Source organism: Sorex fumeus, unplaced genomic scaffold, assembly GCF_029834395.1.
Source record: "Sorex fumeus unplaced genomic scaffold, SorFum_2.1 ptg000097l, whole genome shotgun sequence".
Classification (NCBI taxonomy): Eukaryota; Metazoa; Chordata; class Mammalia; order Eulipotyphla; family Soricidae; genus Sorex; species Sorex fumeus.
The window spans coordinates 2,249,628-2,273,136 of NW_026606154.1; the positions used below are offsets into that span (position 1 = coordinate 2,249,628).

Below are 23,509 nucleotides of genomic sequence, written 5' to 3' on the forward strand. Positions count from 1 at the left end.
CAAACTGGTTTCCTGTCTGGGCTCTCCTTATCAGGTCTGAAACACTCAGGAACCTTCTAGAATCCAGCTGGAATGATCTCCCAGTGGCACCATTATCATCTTAATCATCCAGCTGAGACTTATCTCCGGTCACTATGTTTACCAGGCATTGCAGAGGGTTCCATAAACACGGTGCCGTGCCATCTCAGCAGCACGCCAACCCTGGGAGTAGGGCTGGTGACGCTCTGCGTCTGAGCTCTTCTTAGTGAAAAGACTCACAATGCTATGGCTCCTTCTAAGAATTTATCTTTCAACAACCCCCTCTGTGTCGGCTCATTCATGGGTCAGAGAGTGGCATACTCTGACCCTATCTCGCCAGCGTGTCTATGAATCACTTGCATTTGAACTGGAAAACCACGGGGCCCTCAGGGTGTCCATTACTGAGCAGAAGCAACCCAAATGGCATGGAATGGACCACAGGATAGACCAGCAACTAAGGTATTTTAGCATCACTTTTGTCCTGGATTGATGTGTTCTCCAAGTCCAACATCAGGCTGTACAACTGGTTCAAGGAGGAATCGAGTCCTTGCTGCCTGCGGAAGGCTCGGATTTTAGTTCACGTAATAAAGCCAGTAGACGATGTTGAAGAAGGAGAAAACCACGGGGAAGAAAATGCGGGACCACCGATCGATGGCATTCACATCAGTCAAGTCGGGGATGGTGATTTTCAGCTGGGAGGCACGTCTCCGCAGGCGGCTTTTCTTTTGGGCCACATGTCGTTCCAGGGCATTTCGGCCAAAACTATGCCTGGGCAAGCCGGCTTTCCGGTACTGGATGTTGGAGGCATCGTAGGCCAGCATGGTGCTCCTGGGGTCGCCCAGTCCCATCACAGCCTCCGACGTGGCCATTTCGTTCTTTATCTCAAGGGTGCTCAGCAAGATGTTCTCATGGGGGTCCATCTGCAGGGGAGAGGGATCAAGTCAGACATCTCAACAGCAGACTGGTTTGTTTTTTTATTGACGTAAAGTCTACATAGAACCTTTGTTAGTTTCCGTTGATACAACATAATAATTTGACATTTTAACTGATCATCATAGTAAGTCTATTTCCCATCTGTTCTTAGAAAGATGTAAAATTCGCAGTAAAATCATTATACTGCTCGTGGAATCTATACTGAATGTGTAACTGGAAATTTGTGTCTCTTGATTCCCATCACCCACTGTGCCCATCCCCCAGCTCCCTGCCCGCTGGTCTCCAATCTGTTCTCTGCACCTATGGGACTAGAAAAGCATTAACTCGTGTGTGTGTGTGTGTGTGTGTGTGTGTGTGTGTGTGTGTGTGTGTTGAGGGGTAGGGAAACAAGGAGGGTGAGAGAGTTGCTTCTCTTTATGTTTAGCACCAATTTATTTTTTAGTTGCAACAACACTGCAGTATAACATAAGTTTCAGCTGTATGTGATTATAAATCATTAACTGTAGATAGTCCATTAACTTCACAACTAGAGATCCAGCTCTGTTTTTCACAAGACAATTGGCCCCTTTGTTCTAATTTACAACCCCCTTTTCCTTCTTCCCTCCTGGTAACCATTAACTTATTACAATCCAAATATATATATATATATATATACATATATATATATATATATAGTCTTTATTTCATCTGTTTGGTTTCTCTATATACCACATGAGTGAAATGGTATGGTGTTTGTCTTTCTCCATCTGGCTTATTGAAGTAAACAGGATATCCACTAGGTTCATCCCTGCTGCAAGTGGCAGTTTCATCTTTGTTAATAGCTGCGTAGTATTTCCCGTGAGTCTATGGAACCCTATCTTCTTTACCCACCCATCTGTCAGTGGGTGTATAGAAGGCTCTCAGCTCTTGGCTCCTGCACAGAATGCTGCAGTGAATATAGGAATGTGGCTATCTCTTAAAATGAGAGTCTTTGTATGCTTCGGCAAGCCCCCAAAGTGCAATAGCTGGGCCATAGGAATTTCTATCTTCCCCTTTCGTCATTATTGTCTTTCTTTTAGCGATCATGTTCAGCACAGCACTCTAACACGTTGTTTAGATAGTATTTATCATAGTGGTTAAGAGAACTGGCTTTGCTTCATTACATGACTGAAATCTGAATCGTGACTCTCCCATTATAAGCTAGTTGAGTTTCAGTCTCTCCATGTATTAAATGGCATGATAATTCATCATAGAGGCCTGCTGTAATGATGTGATGATATAGTAGATTGCCGCTAGCACCATTTCTGTTACTTCTCCTTAGGCATGCCAAGTGACAGAAGGCATAGTCCCCTATAGAGAATGTAGTCTTCAGTAGCCTCTGGCAAGAAGCTGGCCTGGTTTCAAGACCACACTCTCTCTGTTAACAAATACATTGCTCTGTTCAAGTCCATCCAACTTGCCAAGCCTCTCTTTTCCTCATCTGCAAAATGGGAGAACATGAACTCCCCATTAAGTGAGAAAGTGTTCAGGAAAACCTTAGCACAAAGGTTCTCAGGAAACTTTTGAAAGTTTTGCTTCTGTTTTTAAAATAAGTCATGATTCAAATGCAAGAGGAAATTGAACTGTGTTAGAATTAGGGGATTATCACTGAATTGTGCTCATAATAGCAGAATAATTACAGATTACTTAATAGAACTATAACAATCATAGGTAGTAGCTTTTAAGTTCTTACTATATGAGCCAGAAGTGTATAAATTTATTGAAGGTATGTTTTTAACCCATTATGTCACCAAAATTTTTAGAGCCAACATAAATTGTCTGAAGGAATAGTTTTGAGTCATATACATGTAGGCAACTTGTGACTGAATTCATAAGAGGACACTTGCGATGCACAGCTGGACAGTGTGGGTTTGGGAGAGTGAGCAGGATGGGAAGTGGCTTGAGAGGAAAGGGCAGAAGGCAGAATTCAAGAGGAAGAGAGAGAGCTCGCAAAGGAGGACCCGCTTAAACCCAGGCCCAGGAAGGCGACCTTGAAGAGCAAGAGTAGTCCTTTCTCTTCTTGAATGATTTCTTCTAGCAAATCAAAATGCAAAGGGTGAATGCTGACTCCAGGAGTCCTCAATGACTCAATAGTTAAGCCGTGTTTTTGTTTTGTTTGTAAAGTAGGGAAGATTTGTATGTTTTATTTAAAAGAGGTAATTGCTACAGATAATACAATCTAGTTGCCACACATCATTGTTAATGCATTTATTTTGGTGGACAATCAGGATATACCAATTTCAGTAAAGTGGTTGAAATTATATACTAAGGGTAAAATTTCCAATAACAGCTGCTAAAGATATATGGAAACAAGGAATGTAACCAAATACTCAATGAGAGATACAATGCTTGAAAGCCTCATGAATTATGCAGAAGGCAAAAAAATGTTGCTAATATTATATACTTACAATTAGCCTTTAAATGTGGTTTAATGACCCTATATTATAAATTCAAATCTAAAATCCTTTGAGAAAGAGAAGTTATAAAATATGCTCAGGCATAATAATTGACCAATTAATCTCTGTCCACTGATCAGACATCCTGTATGGCAGGCTTGGATAAGCGTTTTACTTATCAGTGGGAATTATTAAATATCCTCTTTAGCAGTTTTGTTTTGTTTTTGAGCCATACCTGGCGGTGCTCAGGGCTTATTCCTGGCTCTGTACTCAGGGATCATTCCGGGCAGTGCATGGGGGACAATGTGGGATGCTGGGGATTGAACCTGGGGTCATACGTGTGCAAGGCAAGCCTCCTACTCACTGTACTATCACTCCAGCCCCATAAGTATACTCCAGATTAATTTAAAAAGTCTATCAGATTTGGAAACTAAACCCCATACCTGGTGAAATATATCTGTCAACAAGGGAGTGACACTGGCTCCTGCCAGGGGCTCAGTGGCTCTGGGAGAGGAAGCAAGGACTCAAGTGCACCCTGAGTCCTGCTGAGCTTTGCAGCATGGGTGGCTCCCATGGAACCCTCACCGCTGGCCTTGCGACACAATTTCATTCCGAAGTGTCAGGTGAGGATCTCCATCAATTTTCTCAAAGTCCTACAGTCACCAAATGGTGGAGTTGGACCTTGATTGTTAGATGCAGACACAAGATTAGAGTGTGTGTGTGTGTGTGTGTGTGTGTGTGTGTGTGTGTGTGTGTGTGTGTCTGGGGAGGAGGGGGATCCATCATCAAAGACAGCGATGGAAATGATGAAAGCTGATGGAAGAGGGAACCCACCCCATCTCAGCCCTTGTTACTACTGCAGTTATTCTGTGACTCTAGTTCAAACACCCTCGCTTTGAGCAAAATTTCCTGGCCCTGTGCAAGGCAATGCTCAAGGGCTTCCTCCTCTCTAGGTGGTGAATATTTGCTTTCCTATTGGGCAGCTCTACTGATAACAACTAGGAAGATATATCAGCTCTATCTGAGCTTAACACAAGAAAACCGTTATAAAAAATAATGGGCACGTTATACTCTTAATAAGGAAACAGGTTTTAAAAGCAGAACAAATAATCTTTGGACAAGGCCATTTGATCTTTGTAGGTTTCCATTTTATTTGCTATAAAATTCAGGATTTGTCAGTGAATTCCTGAAGCCTTGTTTATTTTTCGCTCAGAAAAAAAAAAACCCACACACGTCCTAGGTATTCCTGTGTATATCTGGGCTGTCGTGCTGGCCCTGGGGGGATGCAGTGCCCAGCATGAAGACTGAATTTGGACACCAGGACTGGACTTCTGCCTCCCCGTTTGTTGTAGCTGACCTTGGAAAAGTGATTTCATTCTTCCGAGTTCTGGATTTCTTTAATGGTAAGATCAAGGTTTGGGGACATGACAGAGATGTATGCCCCGGAGGAGCTTGGGGGCTGATGCGAGGGTCCTACAGGGCTCCGATATTTGCCTATATGCCAGGAAAACAGAGGGACGAGCAACGAGGCAGAAGTGGCCAGGTGAGCCCTGCCGTCTCTGTGGCTGGGACGCGCCTCAAGAGCTTCCTAGAGCTGAGGTGCCAGAGATGTTCGCAGGCCCGTGGGAGGATGCAGTGTGGGGGAAGTCATCTGGATCAACTCACAAGTGCTACTCCTTGCTGTCTATCACAGCACTTAGAATACTCCAGCTCAAAATAGGGCTGCTTGTACAGTCCCAATTAAGGCTATTAATAACCTAGGACTAAACTAACCTGAATTTTAAATTGGTATCCCCTCTTCCCCCAGTCCTTACTAACAACCACAGAGCTGGAGGTGGAGAGGTATAGTCAATAACCAACTGGGTTTCCAATCTATCTCCCATTTAGCAGAGACGGCAAGGAGGCTTGAGTAGGTGGCAGAGCTATGAGGCTGCACCTCAGAGTTTAGGTGTGTGCTAGAGCTCCAGTGATCCCGTTTTGCTATTCTGGGACCGACCAGTTTTCATCCAGTTCTGTGTTCCTATAAAACCTTCCACGTATACCAACTTTTTTTTTAGTTATGTTTTTGAACCACACTGAGCAGTGCTCAGGGTTTACTTCTGGCTGTGTGCGCAGGAATCACTCCTGGGAGGGCTTAAGGGACCATTCAGGGATGATCCTAATGGGCCGCGTACAAGGCAAGCAGCTTACCTGCTGTACTCTCTCCCCAGTGCGCTTTCCCGACAGTATCTACCTCCCTTTCTTCCACTTGCTTTGGGATCAACCCCTCCCGCCCTGCCCCCGCCAGTGTTCCTGAGGTCCACATTGAGGTTTGATTGACACCGTGTGCTCTGTTTTCTGTTGAGGGTGGGTGGGAAGGGTCCATACAGTGTCCCCAAGACTGGGCAGGTTTTGATTCTGGGTTAAATTTGAGTCCTTGGTTACATTCAACCTCTCTGAGTTGAATTTTGGCGTATGTAAAGAGGAGGGGACTACATTTCCAGTCCCCTAGAGATATTTGAGAGAATTAAATAAGACAGCACCTGCAAAGCTCTGAGCTCAGCTTTGCACATAATGTTTACACTGAAAACAAAAACCACAGCTGATCTTGTTATAAAAAGTTCATTAGATGAATAAAGTAGACCTTTAAGCTTTGTCGTAAAGACTCCACACCTGTACTACTTAATCCTGACAACCACCCCCAAGGATTCTTATTATATATTTTCTTTCTCTTTTTTGCCCAGAGTTGTACAAGTCATTGGTGCAGCTGGCAATTAATCTCTTTGTTCCTAATTCCTTCTTCTACAGACGAAATTGTACAACTGCAAAATTCTGTGGCTTGCTTCAAGTATGAGTTGTGTCTGGGTTCGCCTTCCATCAGCCTGTGCTGCAAGGGCTAAAGTTTAGAAAACAGGTGGGAGCGCCACTGTCCCATAGCAATAGCTAATCTCTGACCCCAGGTATCCACAGTGCTGATGGATGTCTTCCTGGCACTCACTCTACCTGGGCACCGGAGACACGAGAGCACCCATAACCCTGTTCTCTGTGGATTAGCACGTCAATAAAAGAGTGTCGCTTTCAGTGGAAAGACCACCATGGCATCATGTCAAATATTTTCCATATTTTTTCTGTCTTGGCATTTTCATCTCTTCCAGCTACCTCAAGAATTTTGTTGATAAGTGAGGGGAAGCCGGGAAGAGACCAAATCACTTGTGATTCTCTGTGGACAAATTCCCGTCACAGGGTGCTCTGCTACAGATCTGTCTAACAAAGGCCCCCAACACCAGGGGCTTGCTCCCAGCTTCCTGCTCGACAGCTCCTGACAACAAGGGTCTATTTAGAAAACTCATTTGGGGGGACAAAGCCCAGAGGCAGGGCACTTGGCACTTCCTAGGTGAGTCCTCTGAGTCCCCAACACCACGAAACAAAAAACAAAACAAAAAAAGGACCAAAAGTAAAAGAAAAAATAATCAAGAGAAGAACCTAACTATATTTGAGATGTTTTTCCCCTGATTCCTCAGAATTTTGCAGTTGTCCAATTTAATGAGCCAGTCTTGAAATAAGGCTTTACTTGAAGGTGTTGAGTGTTATCAAGGTGACATGAAGAAAGAAATGCTGGAATTTGGAGAAGCACTGATTTTTTTTGGGGGGGGGGAGGTGGACCTCTCAAAGCAATGCTCAAAAGACCTGGGACTAAATTATTATTCAGTAATGCCTAGGACATTATCTTTCCCATTATCTCCTCTACCAACTGGGCCCATGGTTCCATGCGAGGACCCTGTGGTGCCTGGCATATCCAGGCCACTCCAGAGGGTCTGGGGTCTCCAGGAATCGAACCTGGGTCAGGGGCATGCCTGAGACATGCCTTAAATGCTTCAATAATTCCATTCCCTCTGAAAGGATTTATCAGCATCAGCATTCCTCTGCCTCACTCAGGCTAAATGAGGACAGTCTGCACGGAAAACGAACTCAGACATCACACAGTGGCTAAAATCACATTTATGGGTTCAGGCCATAAACATCACATTTCTTTTAGATTTAACTATCAAAAATATGCCTTTCAAACTGTCCCATTAAATATAGAACTGCCTGCTGCTTTAACAGCAGATTTAAAAATGGGGTCCATTCTCAGGGCCCACCAGGGCTGCATACCCATTGGTGCCTAGGGGGAGAATGTCACGTGACTCAAGTCCCTGGCCCCAAGAACTCTTTCAGCATATGGCACTGGTGGAATCACGGGTAAGAAAACTTCACCTGGCACAAATCCCAGGCCAACTGGGATTCGGGGTCCAGAGCCCGGATCCCTCCAACTGCGTGGGTCTCACTGCGGCAAATTCTGCCCTATCTCCGGGCGCGGGAAGTCCCTAAGGAGCGTTCCTAATTGTCTGCGTCTTAATTTCTTCCACTCCTTTTATTCTCACAGTCTCAAATTAATTTGAGAAAATGATTCCTTTCTGTCTATGTTAAGTCTGTGTGGCAGTCATTAAGAACAGTATAAAAGCTACTGATCACTGATTTTTAAAATAATATTCAAATTGAGATAGAAGGAAGAGTGCTAAATTTGGGGTAATTTAATAACAATAAAGCACAATTAACAGAATATATGGTAAATTGAATAATTTATTTTTAAGGACTGGTAAAATCATTTTGGGGATTCTCTTTATAATTTAATAAAATACATGTTACTAGTTTCAATAAAATTTGCAAGTAAGGAGTCATAATAATTATCTGGAAAAATACTAAGAAATTGGGATCGGATTTAAAATTCCCTTGAAGTGATAAAGGTGAAGAAAAATATATTTTTAATCTACTAATTTCAAAGGTCATTTTTTCTCACCCAAAGGGAAGGAGCTCCATTATATGACTTGGGATGCTCGGGGTATATGGGATAGAGCCAGGCTTTACAACCAGCTTCCCCTAAACCCCCTTTTTGAACAAATTTCAGCAAAGTGGAGAGAATCTGCTCCCCCAATTCTTAAAAGTGAAAAATATTCTACCACTTGGCAGCTGACCTGCAGAAGTGAAGGCTTATTCTGGTTTAGTTTTTATCTGATTCACTCAAATCTCCCATTGCAAAGAGACCCCTGACCTGATGGTTTTGCTGGGTCAAGACAGCTCAAGCACAGAGGAATGACTTGCTGCAGACGGGTACGAACACCATGCTAACGAGTCACTGACACTTTCTCAGGCCATCTTCAAGGAATGCCACAGAGGAGTTTGTTTCTTAAGATTGGAAGTGGGGCTGGAGCAATAGCACAGTGGGTAGGGTGTTTGCCTTACATGTGGCCGACCCAGGTTCGATTCCCAGCATCCCATATGGTCCCCTGAGCACTGCCAGGAGTAATTCCTGAGTGCAGAGCCAGGAGTAACCCCTGAACATCACTGAGTGTGACCCCAAAAAGAAAAAAAAGATTGGAAGCATCCCATTCCAGCATCCCTAACACTCAGGGTGGGGTAGTGGAAAGCAGGTGAGTCTGCTCAAGAGAATCAACACTCTCCCTAGGGACTCACGTATATTTTCAAGGAGAACAAGGCAACGGTGGTCCGTTTCTTCCCGCCCCTGCTGCTTCCGCGTCTCATAATTGGCTAAAATTTTGCCTAGTGGATAATAAATAAAGCCACTGATCAACCTGTGAACTTAGTACAGGGTCAGAATCGAATTAAAGTTGCAAACTAAGTCATCCCAGATGCGGGGACTCTAAGCTGTGTTTCCAAATTTACTCCAACTTTGTCCCCTGAATGAGAGAGGGTAAACTTGGACCCATGGAGCCGCGCACACTGCTTCTGTCCTTGTCAGCCTTCCCTTCAGCTAGAAGCAAGAGCAAAGGTTTGGTTTCTGTCCTGCTTAGACAAGGCTCTAATATTTGTGTTGGGTTTTGTTGTTGTCTTGGGGCTATACCTGGCAATGCTCAGGGGTTATTCCTGGCTCTGCACTCATGATTCACTCCTGGCAGACCCAGGGGATCCTGCAAGGTGCCAGGGATCGAACCCAGGTTGGCTGTACTGAACTTCAGCCCCAAGGCTTTAATGTTTTAAAACATCTAAAATTTTGAGAATTCCTTCTTTCTGGAAGATGCTAACTCACAAAAGAGAATTTCTTAGCACACAAAATTCAAAAAACCCAGCCGGATACTTCCCAACGGCACTCATGTGCCTCAGAGGCACTCCCGGCCACACCATCCATGGCCTTTATCCATGGCCTCCTATTGCTTTTCACTTAATTTGGCCGAGAAACCAGAGAGGTGACCTCATGCAGACCATGTGGGCAGGACCCGGGAATGCGAGGCAGAAAGGCCATCAGAGGGAAGTAGCAAACTGATCCCCACAGAGACGCAGGGGCCGTGGCCAATGACTTTTGCATCATTTGGTTCTTGAAAGGCAGGGGGTGAGATGCTGAAATGAGCCTCTTGAATAGCAGTGGGCCGAGGGACAGATCCCTGGTGCGTGTGGGTTGCTGAATCCTAGTAAGAGTTTACACACTTGGATCACTAACTACTCAGGCATCTAGTGACCTGCTTAAGAAAATAGACTGGTCAAGAGCAGAAGCAGCATTAAGAAATAGAAATGGCCGAAGAGACAGAGTGTGCACTTGTGAGCACATGACTGCTGTATGCGACAAAGCAGAACAGGGAACCCCAAGGACACAGCCACTAACTGGAGCTGTTTAGCTACGGCCACAAGAGAACTGAAAATGTCCAGTTCCTTAACAGAATGCTACTAAGAAGAAAATGCCTCCTGCTTGAGTAGGACCAAGAATTTCTGACATTTGGCTCATCAGGGGGAATAGGGACACCCCCACTCATCCTTCCTGGGTATATTTTGCATCTTTCAGATCTCAGGTCAAATATCCCTTCCACTGAGAAATGACCTGGTCCTCCTTCACTCCATCGGGTTCCCTTACTCTAGCGCAATGCAGAGACCTTCTCTCAGTCCCTTATTTCTGTTGATTACTGTGTGCCACTGAAGGCACCTCTTCCTTAGGATGTGTCTTTTTTTTTTTTTAAAGGCATTCACTGTGTTCGCTAGGATCTCAAGAAGAATCTGGAGAATTAGCAACAATCCCACCGGGCATGCATAATAAGCAGACTCCAGGTTTAGTGAGAAGCACTCTGTGTGGATTACTGCCTATTCTTAGCATAATCCTTTGTGGTAGATCCTTTCAAGAACTAACTCTCGCCTCAGAGACCAGCAAAATGAGGTTCTGGAAAAACTGTTCCTTTGCTGAAATGAACACAGTGAGGGAAAACAGGAATGTGAAGTCTGCACTCAGCCAGTCACTTTTCTCCCTAAACGGGTACGACACGAGGGCCTAGAAGAGTCAGCTTCCCTCTTCTTTCGGAGGACACGCACCGGGCAGCTGAAGGGAGACGGGGACAGGAAGCAGGAGTGGGGGCAGACGAGAAGGTGACTGCAAGGTTGGGGAGGGGACACTGGACAGTATGGTTTGAAGAAAAGCAGAAGGGGGTGGCCAGGGCAGCCCTGTATCCACACAATGCCTCAGACTATAGACCAAACATGACTGCCACTCAATGCCTCTTTTGCAAACCACAACAACCAAAAGGAGAGAGAGAACAAAACCCCTGCCACTGAGGCAGGGTGGGATGGGGGGGCGGGGGTTGGGGGGGATACTGTGATCCGTGGTGGTGGGAAATGGGCACTGGTGGAAGGATGGGTATTTGATCATTGTATAACTGAAACCCAAGCACAAAAATTTGTAAGTCTACAACTGTACCTCATGGTGTTTCACTAATAAAAATTAAGAAAGAAAAATAAAAAGAGCGAGTCAGCCAGCATGGGGCTCCTGCATTCCCAGCAGCCATCTGTGAAACACAGGCTCCGAGTCTACCCTCAAGTGGCTGCCACAGGGACCTGGAGTCTTTTCCTTTGCACCCTGGCAACTGGCGCGTGGAGTTGCAGGAAGGGCCTGCCTTCCTGGGGTCCATAGCATTAGTGGCATGGCTCAGGGCTCCATGCTCCATGGGCCCACCCCACCTGGACAACTTGGGCCGACAGCACACTACTCCATCACAGCACGGCTGGTGCCTTTCTGAGCCTTGGTTTCTCCACTGTAAAATGGAGCTAAGAGCATCAACCATGCTGGAAGGGTTAAGCGAGGCCCCTCAGGTGAGCACTGTGACCTGTGCGTAGCATCGGAAAACCCAGGAGCAGTACTTTGTTCCTGTGGGAGTGAAGAAGCTCACAGACTTGATGAGAATTCCCTGGGGCAACTGAAACTGCCCTCGCGGGGCTCCAGAGGAGAGAGGAGGTGTAATGCGGAGACCCCTCAACTCTCCTACAAGCATAGAAGCAAGACCGCAGAGGAGTGGAGTGGCTCTGGGGCAGCCTGGGGGAGATGGACTCTGGCTGTTGGTCTCACACAGCACTGAATCTGTAGTTGAGAGTCCCCGGGAAGTATCAAATGCTGAGACCTCAGTTTTTCACAGGCCTGAGCAGACAGCAAGAGTGATATTTCTTCCTAATGCAAAATTTGGGGATCTTGTTTGGTTTTTTTCTTTACCCTTGTGGAGGACTGAGGCAAGAGGTAACTAAACACATCCTACTGTGTTGTTCTCCAGGAGATTAGGAAGTATGGAAAGGCAGATTTGGGCCCTTGGGCAGAACCAAGTTTTCTGATGGAGTTTCAGTTTCATTTCTTTTGGGGAAATGCATCTCTCGCTCTCCAAACTAAATGGCTCTCTAAAGAGAACTTCATTACGATGGTACTATGAGATTACACTTTGTAGCTCATCGCTGTACTTTCAAATTTCAAATTTCAGTGTAGAGAAGAACAGCTGTACTGTAAATTAAGTCTGGCAAACACGAGTTTGGGAATCAGCTCGACTGTCTAGATCTTCTATTAATTAGCTGTGTGCCCCGAGCAAGTTCCTTAGCTTAACTAGGCTTCAGTTTTCTTAGCTTTCAGTTCGACTAGCATCCCTGAAGGGAAGCTGCGGTTCATGGAGAAGAGCTATTTTAGGATGACACGAAGGATCCACGAAGGTAGTTAAGGGGCCCACCATCAGGTGTGGGGCGCAGTGAGAAGCCTAACAAAGGGTAGACTATGCTCTCCACAGAGGGACTCTGGCTGAATTTGTCCCATTTTCCAGTTAGCTCCTTGCAGAGGCACAGAGCTGACTCTGTCACAGACTCACCCACTCCCCCGACCCCCCAGCACCAGCCGGGAAACCTCTGTCTCAGGAGAGGGCAGGGGACTCACCGTCCCACATGCCCCCAACCCTGTCCAGGCACCTCAGAGACGGAAAAGAGCTTCTGAGCCCATGAAAAGGAAGAAATGGTTTGGGGGAGGCTTGGGGTTAAAAATGAAAAAATGAAGCCCCCTTCCCAGCCATTAATGGGGGACAGGGAGCCGGGTAGCTCCTGGCTCCTTAGGCATCTCCTCTGCAAACAAGAGCTCGGAGCAGGAGTCTGGCTCCTGGACCTTTCTCTCTGTCTCTCCCCTTGTGCCTCTAAGCATGCTTGGCTGCTGGACCTTTCTCTCTGTCTCTCCTCTTGTGCCTCTAAGCATGCTTTCCCTCACCGGGTACATGGAAAGTAGATAAATCAGAAGGACCCCATTAATAAAATTTGAGGGTCATTTTTAACAATTTATTTATTTATTTATTTTGGGGTCACACCTGGCGATGCACAGGGGTTAACTCCTGATTCTGCAATCAGGAATGACTCCTGGTGGTGCTCGGGGGACCATATGGGATGCTGGGAATTGAAACCGGATCGGTCAGGTGCAAGGCAAATGCTCTACCCCTGTGCTATCGCTCCAGCCCCTAAGGGTCATTTTTAATCATTCCAGATAAAGTCTGATTGAAGGCAATGGTAAGGTCATGGCTGTTATTATTATTTTTCCTTTGCTGAATTTGGTAATCTTGTGAGCGAAGTTTAATTTGCTCCTATGTGAATGCAATCCTATAGCACTCAGACATGCTTTATCAAGTGGCTTTCCTATCTTTTCTGCATTGCCCTTTGCAACAGTACAATGAATTGCAAAGACGAGGAATGTACTGCATCATCTTAGGGATCACAAAACTAAGGCCTAGAGAAATACTTTTCCCAAAGTTGCAGAATCTTTCAGAAGCTGAACTACAGCATGTCCCAAATTGGACTCTGTGGCCAGTTCTTTCACTAAAGAACCAAGCAGAGATTTTTTCAAACAGCTTCGTATATAGCTGGTGATGAAAATGCTTCACTCAGAGAAATTAAGGTTCCCATTCCTGCTCTGCAGCCCAACTCCATCACTAACGAACTTCTATGTCCCTGAGCAAGTCATTGACATGTAGGGATTCCCATTCCTGAACATAAACATGAAGAAGTTTCTATTTCCTGAACCAGAGGGAGGTGCCTCCTTGGTTAGTGAAAGACTGCAAGGCAGCAACCGCTGGGGAATTAACCGGGGCTGGCATTTGAGGTCTGACTCACTTCCGTTTCCCGGGCTTGGGTCTTTGCTATCTCAGGTGCTCCAGAGAGCTGCAGCTTTGGCATTATGGGAAGCTGGTGAAAAATGTAGAACCTCGGGGTTGGGGAGACAGCACAGGGATCTGGGGTCCATGCTCGGCAGGTCTGGGACCTGGTTCAATCTCCTGAGCACTGCTGAGAGTACCCCTGAAGACACCCCAGCACCACAGGGATGACCACTGTGGTCCCCGGCACAGGAGGGTCTGAATGTTCTATTGCCTCGGGCCAGCATTAAACCCTACAGCTGGCTGGCCCAGCACTGCTGGGAGTAGACCCCCAGGGCCCCTGAGTGTTGACTGGGAGACCACAAAGGAAAAAGGAAAAACGAACTGCAGATTCTGAAGCCTCACCCTAGTTTTATGCTACTTTGAGAAGCACTGGGTCAGGTGATCTCTTAAATCCCTTAAAGTTCTCAAAGTCAATGACTGCTGGATTTCTTTTATTTAAAAAAAAAAAAAAGGAATTTTCCAAGCACTTTAAGTAGCTCTCCTCAGTGCACTAAAGGGAGAATTCATCCTCCTACTGTACAGGGTGTGGGGGAGTTACACAGAAGTGGTTTTTGTGCTCAGAGGCAGCATTCATTACTGCCGAGGCAGAGATGCTGCAGGATGAGGAAAGCTGCCTCAGTTCAGGACCCTTGGGCGGCTGGGACGGCCTCTGTGTCTTTAGCCAAGGCCACCAGCAATTCTCCAGCGAGAGGTGCCACAGGTCCCGGTTCTGTCTGTAGCACCGCGGTGAACTGCCAGGTCATTCTAACACCCAGTGAGCCTCAGCTCAAGGACTGCAGATGTCACAGAACAATGAAGACAAGCACGCAGCTAGGAAGACAGGAGAGACATCAAGGCCGCTCCTGGCTTGAATAACACCAGCCAGACTCTGTGCCCAATCGTGACAGACTTGGGGAGAGAGTGCTGGATTTGTCTGCTTCTGATGGGCTCTGTGACTCAATGTTACTGTTCTCTGGGCCTCAGTTTTCCTCATCAGTAAGATTTTTAGAAGACTGTAATATTGCCAAGTAAATCAGCAAGCTTAGACTTGTGGTGAGCACTGGAAATGGTTTGGGGAATCTGTCTAACTGTGGACTTGAGGACTGTGAGACGTTCTGGTCTGGAGACCTGAGGAGGAAGTTGACCATCTGCCTTCTGCAGAGTCCCGGGCCTCAGGGATGCTGGCTAAGGATGACCTCCTCTAGATGGCTGCCATGGGGCAGGGTGGGGCAGAAACCCTGTGTGGTGAAGCATCAACAGGCTCTGGGTGTTGGCTCTTGAAAGCTACTATTAGCAGTCTGGAAGGGGAGTGCTGGCTTAGCGTCACGCAGTGGGTGGGAGCAGGGTACAATTGGCTCCCCATTCACTGGAAAGGCTTCCATTCACCAGCATTTCTCAAAGAACTCTGGAGGAACAACGCCAGGGGACAAAGAAGGAGGCAGGCCCAAACAGGACGAACTGTTAAGGGATGGAGGGGTTTCACAGGACACCTCTGGTGTCTGTAATGGGAGTGCTGGGTGTTCTTGGACATCCCACCCCGGACCCCCTCTGGGTATCAATTACTTCACTTACAAAATCTGAGGACCCTTTCCATCTTCTTCCCGGAGCTGAAATACTATAGATTTCTATCACAGCATGCACCTCCCAGCTTGGCAGACGGCCTCCTCATAATCTCCTATCCTGTGAACACAATTCTCCTAAAAGTGCATCTGAAGGTAACAACTCTGACACTTGGCAACATGCATCAGCTCTACCATGCCCTGTTCGCTATGACGATCTCAGGCCCTTGATCAGTCTATTACAGACTGAGAGAGCCAGCGCTTCTAGAGTTCTGAACAAATGCCAAGAAACAGAAAGCTCTCCCCGAGTGCTTTCCTACTAGGTCTCTAAGTTGTTGTCCAGCTTCTCCAATGATGAGGATTGGACAACTCTCCCACACTGCCCCTACCTTCCCTGCGTGTGGGGAGTGCTGTATGTCCTAGAGGGGGAAAAGAGGCTCTTAAGTTTTTCCCATGCTCACAAAGTTCATCTAGGGCTTGAACTCTGGGCCGTCTCAACTCCCACGCCAAGCAGGCCCAGTTAGGCCACGTCTGCCTGTGCTCTTATCTCAAGCTGTTCTCCAGAAGAAATCAATGGACCAGTACTTGATGCATTGAACATGAGTCCCACACGTGCTATGGACAGGAGCAAAGTGTGACTGAAAGACTCAAGAGAAAATGTAGCCATTGCCTTAGGCAACTGGGCAACATGCTCAGCTGATGACCCCAACAGTTCATGACCCTGGGTGGGCACAGCTGGATGTGGGCTGGAAGTTATCTATAGAGAAGTGTTCCCCCCTGAGGGTACCTTCAGGGAGGCATCTGGGGGGCAGGTTTGTCCTTCAGGACAGAGGGGTGCTTAGTGCCTTGGGAGGGAGTGAGAGCAAGTGGTATATGTCTGCCATGGCGCTGTGAAATCAGTATAGCTTCCAGAAGTTTTCTGCAGCAGAAGCTAACTCCAGTGTTGCGAGGGTGAGCATCAGCTTGTTTATTGCTGATGGAGATTTCAAAATGATGTCAGGGTCCATTCTTGTTATGTCTCCCTCGATGCCCTTTGCCAAAATTAAACAAGCATCAAGCCAGACTGCAAACCTCTTCTCAACAGAGGCCATAAAAAATTCCTAATTTCTTTAGCAACACGGGGCTTGCTAGAGGAATTGTTACTATTTTAACAAAATAATTTAATATTAATAGAAAGATGGTGAATAAAAAATTAATATCTGTACTTGAGTCCCAAAGCTACTTACGGAAAACAGCTATTTTTATTCCTTGTTTTCAACAAACAGTTCATAATCTTTCCAGAGTTTTCTTAGTAACAGCTGTATTCACAACACCAGCTAGCTAACCACATCTCCAGAATAAGATGCTATCAACTGCAAATATCCACCATCAACTTATTGATTAGAAAGCAGAAAGTAAAGGAACTAAAAATGTATAGATAAGTATCACAATAATGTTTGATTATTCTGATAATCAAAATGAAGAATCACCACACATGATAATCTTAAAATGGAAAATCACTACACATTTCCTTAGAAACAATGTAAATCGTCCACTACAAAGTGATCTAACCCCTGCCACTGATGTAACAACACGGCACAGATGCAGACACAGTGTGAGAGTTTCAATTCTAGAATAGGATTGAGCATCAAGTGAGACAAAGAATTAATACCTGGGTTGAAAAACCACAAAGTGTTACATATCAACTTTTCCTGCTAAGTCTAGCAAGTAACTAAGGTATTATGACAGGAAGAGCATAATTTTCAAAGTTGAAACTCATGGTGTGATCTTCATTCTAGGAAAGGGTCTAATTGGAGGGGAATGAGTCACAGGAAGTGAGGTTCTTTCTGCTCTTGCCGGGTGGGCAGACTGGCAGGTTCACTGGACCGGAAGGAGGGGCCCATTTGAGAAGTGGGCCAGGCTGCGGAAAGGCACGAGGTGAAGAGATTCAAAGGGCTCTGAGCCTGGGAATGTTATTCATCAGTTACTTCCTTTGTGTCTGTTCCATCACCTCTATAGGAGAGGTGAATTTGACCTATACTATGTTATTTGGTTGCTTCTAAGACACTGAAAAGTTAGGTATGACAAGAAACAGACATGCACAAATACTGCACCCGGGCAATGGTGATGATCATCTAAGGAACAGACCTACTTGGTTTTATACTTCTTACTTATAGAGTATAAATTTTGATTAATTTATCTTCTAATCTAACCAGTGCAAAAAGTATAGCTCTTTAGATTGTCAATTTTAGGATAGGAGTTAAGTCTAAAGGACTTTAAGTTGTTTCTATAGAAAATTATTTTGTAATATTTTTCCTGATAAACTTTCTCCACATTTTTCTAAGAGGAAAATTACTATCATGTTTTAAACGAATAACAATTTCTCCAAATTCTTGCATTTCTTTCTTAACTATATATTGTGTCAATACTTGTGAATATTAAATTCAATTGCAATTATTTGAAAAAGAAATAAGAGTATGTTTAACAGAAATACATGAATTCCAGTCAGAAAGATTCAGTAAACATTCTAGAATTACATATTCTTTAAGGTGGGTACGATGTGGGATAGGATCACATCCTTTTATTGACGAAGCTGATTGATTTGTCCTATACTACAAACATGACTCATCAAGTGTCAGAGTTGAGATGAGAATACTGATGTTCTGAGTTTGTCTATGCACTAAGTTAGTTAATTCATCTAACTCACCAGACCTTTTTGGTAGGGGGAAATGAATAGTATTAATGTAGGTATTCCCATGACTGGGAAAACTATTCAAGGTGTCTAGAACTAATTATGTCCCTGAGATTCTGATTCTCTGATAACAACACATACAATGGAGCTGGACAACATTTCTGTGCAGCCCAGACACATCTTCTCTTGGTTTCTTTCATATTTTCTTTAATCCCTACCTCATTCCTTTTTTTTTCTTTTTGGGTCACACCCGGAGATGCTAAGGGGTTACTCCTAGCTCTGCACTGAGGAATTACTCCTGGCGGTGCTCAGGGGTTACTCCTGGATCTGCACTGAGGAATTACTCCTGGCGGTGCTCGGGGGACCTTACGGGGTGCTGGGAATTGAACCTGGGTCAGCCGCATGCAAGGCAAATGCCCTACCTGCTGTGCTATCGCTCCAGCCCCCCTACCTCATTCCTAAAGTCTGAGAGCAATAGCTATTAGAATACAATATAAGAAAAATTTCTAAAACTGTGCACGTGTAGCTCACAAATAATTATCTTTGGTCAAATGATAGATGAAGTACTGGGAAAAGTAGTATTTTTTTTTTTTTGAGGGAGGAGGAAGGCCGTGTCGGGAATTAAACCCAGGGCTTCATCCGGCACACATGCTGGGGGAAAAGGCAGCTCAGATAGAGAAGAAAACACTAAGTAAAGGATGTTTGGAGACTTGCTTGGGATGCGAGTTGCGTGCTTCAAGTAGACTATAGACTGAACGTGATGGCTACTCAATACCTCTATTGCAAACTACAACACCCTAAAGGAAAGAGAGAGCAAAAGGGTGCCACAGAGGTGGGGTGGGGTGGGGAACGGGGTGGGGGGATGGGGTGGGGAGGTGGGAGGGCTACTGGGATCATTGGTGGAGAATGGGCACTGGTGGAGGGATGGGTGTTCGATCATTGTATAACTGAAACCCAAGCACAAAAGTTTGTAAGTCTACAACTATACCTCATGGTGTTTCACTAATCAAAAAACAAAAACCAAAAAAACAAAAACCCCAGGGTTTCATACAAGTAATCCAAGAATTCTATTGCTGAGCCACACCTGTGGGGTGTGTGTATGTGTGTGTGTGTGTGTGTGTGTGTGTGTGTGTGTGTGTGTGTGTAGAGAGAGAGAGAGAGAGAGAGAGAGAGAGAAACAGACAGAGGAACAAGACTGGCAAACTGGTGAGAAATGCGTGTACTTTCTTAAATCTTAAAGTTAATAAATACTAATTGTGACAATTCAGATACCAGTGAAAAAACAGAGTGAAAAACAACTTTTTATTTTTTTTGGCTGGAGCGATAGCACAGCGGGTAGGGCATTTGCCTTGCACGCAGACAACATGGCCAACCCAAGTTCGATCCCTCCGCCCATCTCGAAGAGCCCAGCAAGCCACTGAGAGTATCTCACCCGCAGGGCAAAGCCTGGCAAGCTATCCATGACGAATTCTATATGCCAAACACAGTAACAAAGTTTCACGATGGAGACGTTACTGGGCCTGCTCGAGTAAACTGATGAACAACGGGAGGACAGTGACAGTGACTCCTTTGCCATCACCCATTCTCCAAAATTACATAGCAGAAAAAAAGATTATCCAAAATTCTTATGCTGTTTGGTTTTACCCTTGGAAAATATAAAGTTGGTCATTATTTTGAACCAACAATGTATTGGCTACTCATGATAATATGTAAAATATGAAATGATAAAGTATAGACAGAAAAAGCTTTCAATAAAAATTATATTCTTAAGCTAGAAGCTTGAGAAGAGCTTTTATCTATTTCAGAAAGTCTGTAATTACTAAAGTACAAATAATTAGATGATAAAATATTTAAAAACTTGTAATGGCATAAGAGTTTTGAGAAAAATACCTTCAAGTGTACATACAGTATTTTATATATGACAATTACTTAGCGTATTTATATTTGGAAGTCTTAAAACTGAATACAAAAAAGTTAAGAGTAAAAATTGGCAATTAGCCAATTCAAAAGGCTAATAAATGTATAAAAGATAATTGGTTAAAAAATGAGAAAATGCAAAAGTAAGATTTTTATCAATTATAAACTGCAAAGAACAATAAATAATCAGTGCTCTTGAAGGGAAAGTGAGAAAGAAGATATGTTTATAAATTAACATAAATAGATGTGGCAGACATATCAAAAATGATTACAAAATAGCTTTTCTCAAGAATAAAGGAATTCAGATGTATTTTCTTCTTATATTTTAACTATTATGTAAATGAAAATAACCCTGTGTTTTAAAATCTAATGAGAAAAATAAAAAAATTATATTCACTATGGAAAGTTAGGTTTGCCTGATGAAAATATATAAAAATATGGAAATGAAAATAATTTTACATGTCAGATATATCTAATCCATGTAAACATATATTTATTCTTGTCTTTTATTTAACTTTTAGTTAAAAAAAATCAGGATATCTGATCTAGAACTCATCCTTGCGAAGAGCGTCTAGATATATGGCATGCATTTAGATATTCCTGATGCTTTAGATATTCCTGATAATCAGCCAGCTGCTCACTGCTGCTTATTATACAATTAACATTCTTCTAATATGAAAAAAGACTTTCACTAAAAACTTCTAATATGCTCCTATGTCAATTTTTGTGTTATTTATTTCAGTGCTATTCTGCATTCATCACTTCTCTTTAATTCATTTAACTTCTGTTTGAAATATTCTTACCATTAATTTTCTTAGAATTATATATGCATTCATATATTCCTCTCAAATAAACTTTAGAAGTACTGTTTCAAATCTCTAGAGAAACAACTGCAGAAACAAACCCAAATGAAGCCATTAGGTAACCCAGTGAGAAAACAGTGAACTCATGATTTAGAGGTGCTGATTTTCTTTAACTGTTATGCTTTTTAAAAAGACTAAAGTTTTCTTTAGTTAATATTTATTTTTTGGCAAAGGATACCTTTCTTCCCCTCCCTTCTGTATTTTTGTTATTATCCTATATGCTGTAAAATAGGAATTGTGGAGACACCCCAAACTTGTCATATTGTTTTTAAAGTTCTTCCCACTTAATTCTCATGAACCTTGCTCTAATAATAAACATCTTCCATAGGAGTAAGTTACATTTGTCTCTTTTTCCAAGATCAGTATTTTTTTGCTCAAGTATTTCAATGGCTAATAATTTTGACAAAGTCAAGTAATACTACTGCTCCATTCTAATAAGAGGCAAAGATATAGAGCTTTAGCCAGATAAAGAGAATCAGAGAAATTCATGCAAGGAAATTTATAATAAGCATGAATTGTTTGTTAATAGCCTTTCCCACAAGGATCAACCTGTAACAACATGTTAGTGATTTCTTATACAAGGGCTTAATGGTCTCATGGTGAGATAGAACAATTTTCACACACTTTATTCTAAGGAAACATTTCTTGATCATTTTAGCGAATTATTTATAACAAGCAATATCAAATTATATGGGGCCTGCTATTCGGGCAGGTTTGAGTGGTGGGTGGGAAAATTGGAAATAATGTTGGTGGGATGGTGCCATGGTGGTGAGAATGGTGTTGGAATATTGAATGTAATAAATCATCATGTACTTTATAAAAATAAATAAATTTAAAAAATAGCCTTTCCCATATCTAGTGAACACTTTCAGTTTGTTAATATGGTACATAATATTTTCCTTTGTAGTGATGCTACATAGTAACTTTGTAGCTTGTTTCCAGGAGTCTCTAAATTCTATGTCTGTTTAAAATTTCTCCCCTCAGGGTTAAAGAGACAACACAGCAGGTAAGGTGCTTGCTCTGCATGTAGCCAGCCCCGCATGCTCTCCATTGCACCTTGTATCCCAAGTACCGCCAGGAGTAACCTCTGGATACAGAGCCAGGAGGACGCTCTGAGCGCAGCTGGGTGTGACCCAGCCCTTTCCCATAACATAATTCCCTGCCTTCTCCAGTGAGCCTTGTGAAAAGAACCATGGTTTTGTTTTTGTTTATTTTTTGAGACATGGTTCTGACACCTTATTTATGTCATCCTACTTTAAAAATCATTTGAAAGTTTTGTCTTCTTTCTGGAGGGACTTGTGAGAAGAAATACCACTGGAAGAATTTGTTTTTTAACACTTGACAGGATTAGTTTGAAACCTTCTGGCCTAGAGGCTCCTTTGGAGCAGGTCAGATTTTTCTGCCCTCTGAAGTAAATGATCTGATTTGTTCTTGCTTTCTCTTAGGGTCAGTTAGCCTTTATATCTTCTAGGGATTCCATACTTTAATTTGTATTTTAAAAATATGTTTACATAATTGTCTTTTAATTTCACCTTTACTGAGTAGTTAGGATTAAATTTTATTTTTTGTTTTGGTGTAGAAATATTGATTCTTCTTGGCTTCTTTAGTAAACTTTGCTTCCTTGTTCAGCTAAGTTTTTAAAAGAACTTTGACTTATTTGTACACTTTTTGGTTTCGGTATTCTAATATAACTTTTAATTGATCTTGGTTAATTATTTCCTTCTGCTTCTATGTTTTGTTAATCCTTTTGTAATATTTTAATTGGATATTTATAAACTTAAAAATTAGAAATGTAGTTTAAGCTATGACTTATTTTTGTTGTTACTATTTTAATCAGACCCCTTAGGATTAATTATGTATTTCACATCGCTGTTGTTTTCTAAGGGTTCATTCTTCTATTTAACTTTAATTACACCTTTGACATAAATTGTATATAAGCGAGTTTATCTGAATAATAAGAATCATATTATGCAGGCATTTATTTCTGTCATTAAAATTTTCATGCCACTTTATTTGGATGTTATTTCTATTTGATCTACATTATTAATGACAACATATGTATTTTGTACTGAAATTATTATAAAATATTTTAGAGTATTTTTTACCTTAAATTCAATCTTACATTGTAACAATAGTCAATCATCAATTTTCTTCAAATTTTTTATTTGCCTCATTTGTGTTTGTTATGATTCAGAATTATGAATCAGATTTCAATGCCTTAAATTGAAAAGTATCTCTTATTAATATCATTTTAGTTCAGTTCACTGATTCAATATCAGAATTTTATTAAAATTGTTTTGTTTGTTTTGGGGCCACACCCGACAGTGCTTAGGGCTTACTCTTGGCTCTGCACTCAGAGATCACTCCTGGTGGGCAGCTGAGGGACCATGGGCAGTGCCAAGAACTGAACCTATGTTGACCATGTCCCAGGCAAATGCCCCCCACCCCATACTATCTCTCTGGCTCCTAAGAACTTTATTCTTTTGACAGGTGAGTTTATATAAGCTCTACTTAGATCATCTTAATTCTCTAACATTTTATTTCCTCTTTAAATCTTTTATCCAATGGCCACATCTGGCAGAGCTCAGGTGCCATACCTGGCAGTTGTAAAGGGAGAGGGCATGTGACCTTGACATTGAACATAGGGCCTGGCCCGCTCTAGGCATGTGCTCCCTCCCACCACTGCTGCATCCCCAGCTCT

General features: G+C 43.1%; 1 protein-coding gene across 2 annotated transcripts in view; it reads right to left on the reverse strand.

Moving 5' to 3' along the window:
* Window positions 1–250: 250 nt before the first annotated feature.
* Window positions 251–23,509, reverse strand: part of GABRB2 (gamma-aminobutyric acid type A receptor subunit beta2) — a 187,182-nt gene continuing 163,923 nt past the window's right edge. For both annotated transcript variants that reach the window (XM_056133082.1, XM_056133084.1), the window contains one exon: window positions 251–938. In XM_056133082.1, coding sequence (XP_055989057.1) covers window positions 591–938 — 348 coding nt within the window. In that variant the 3' untranslated portion in view covers window positions 251–590. The remainder of the gene's footprint in view (window positions 939–23,509) is intronic.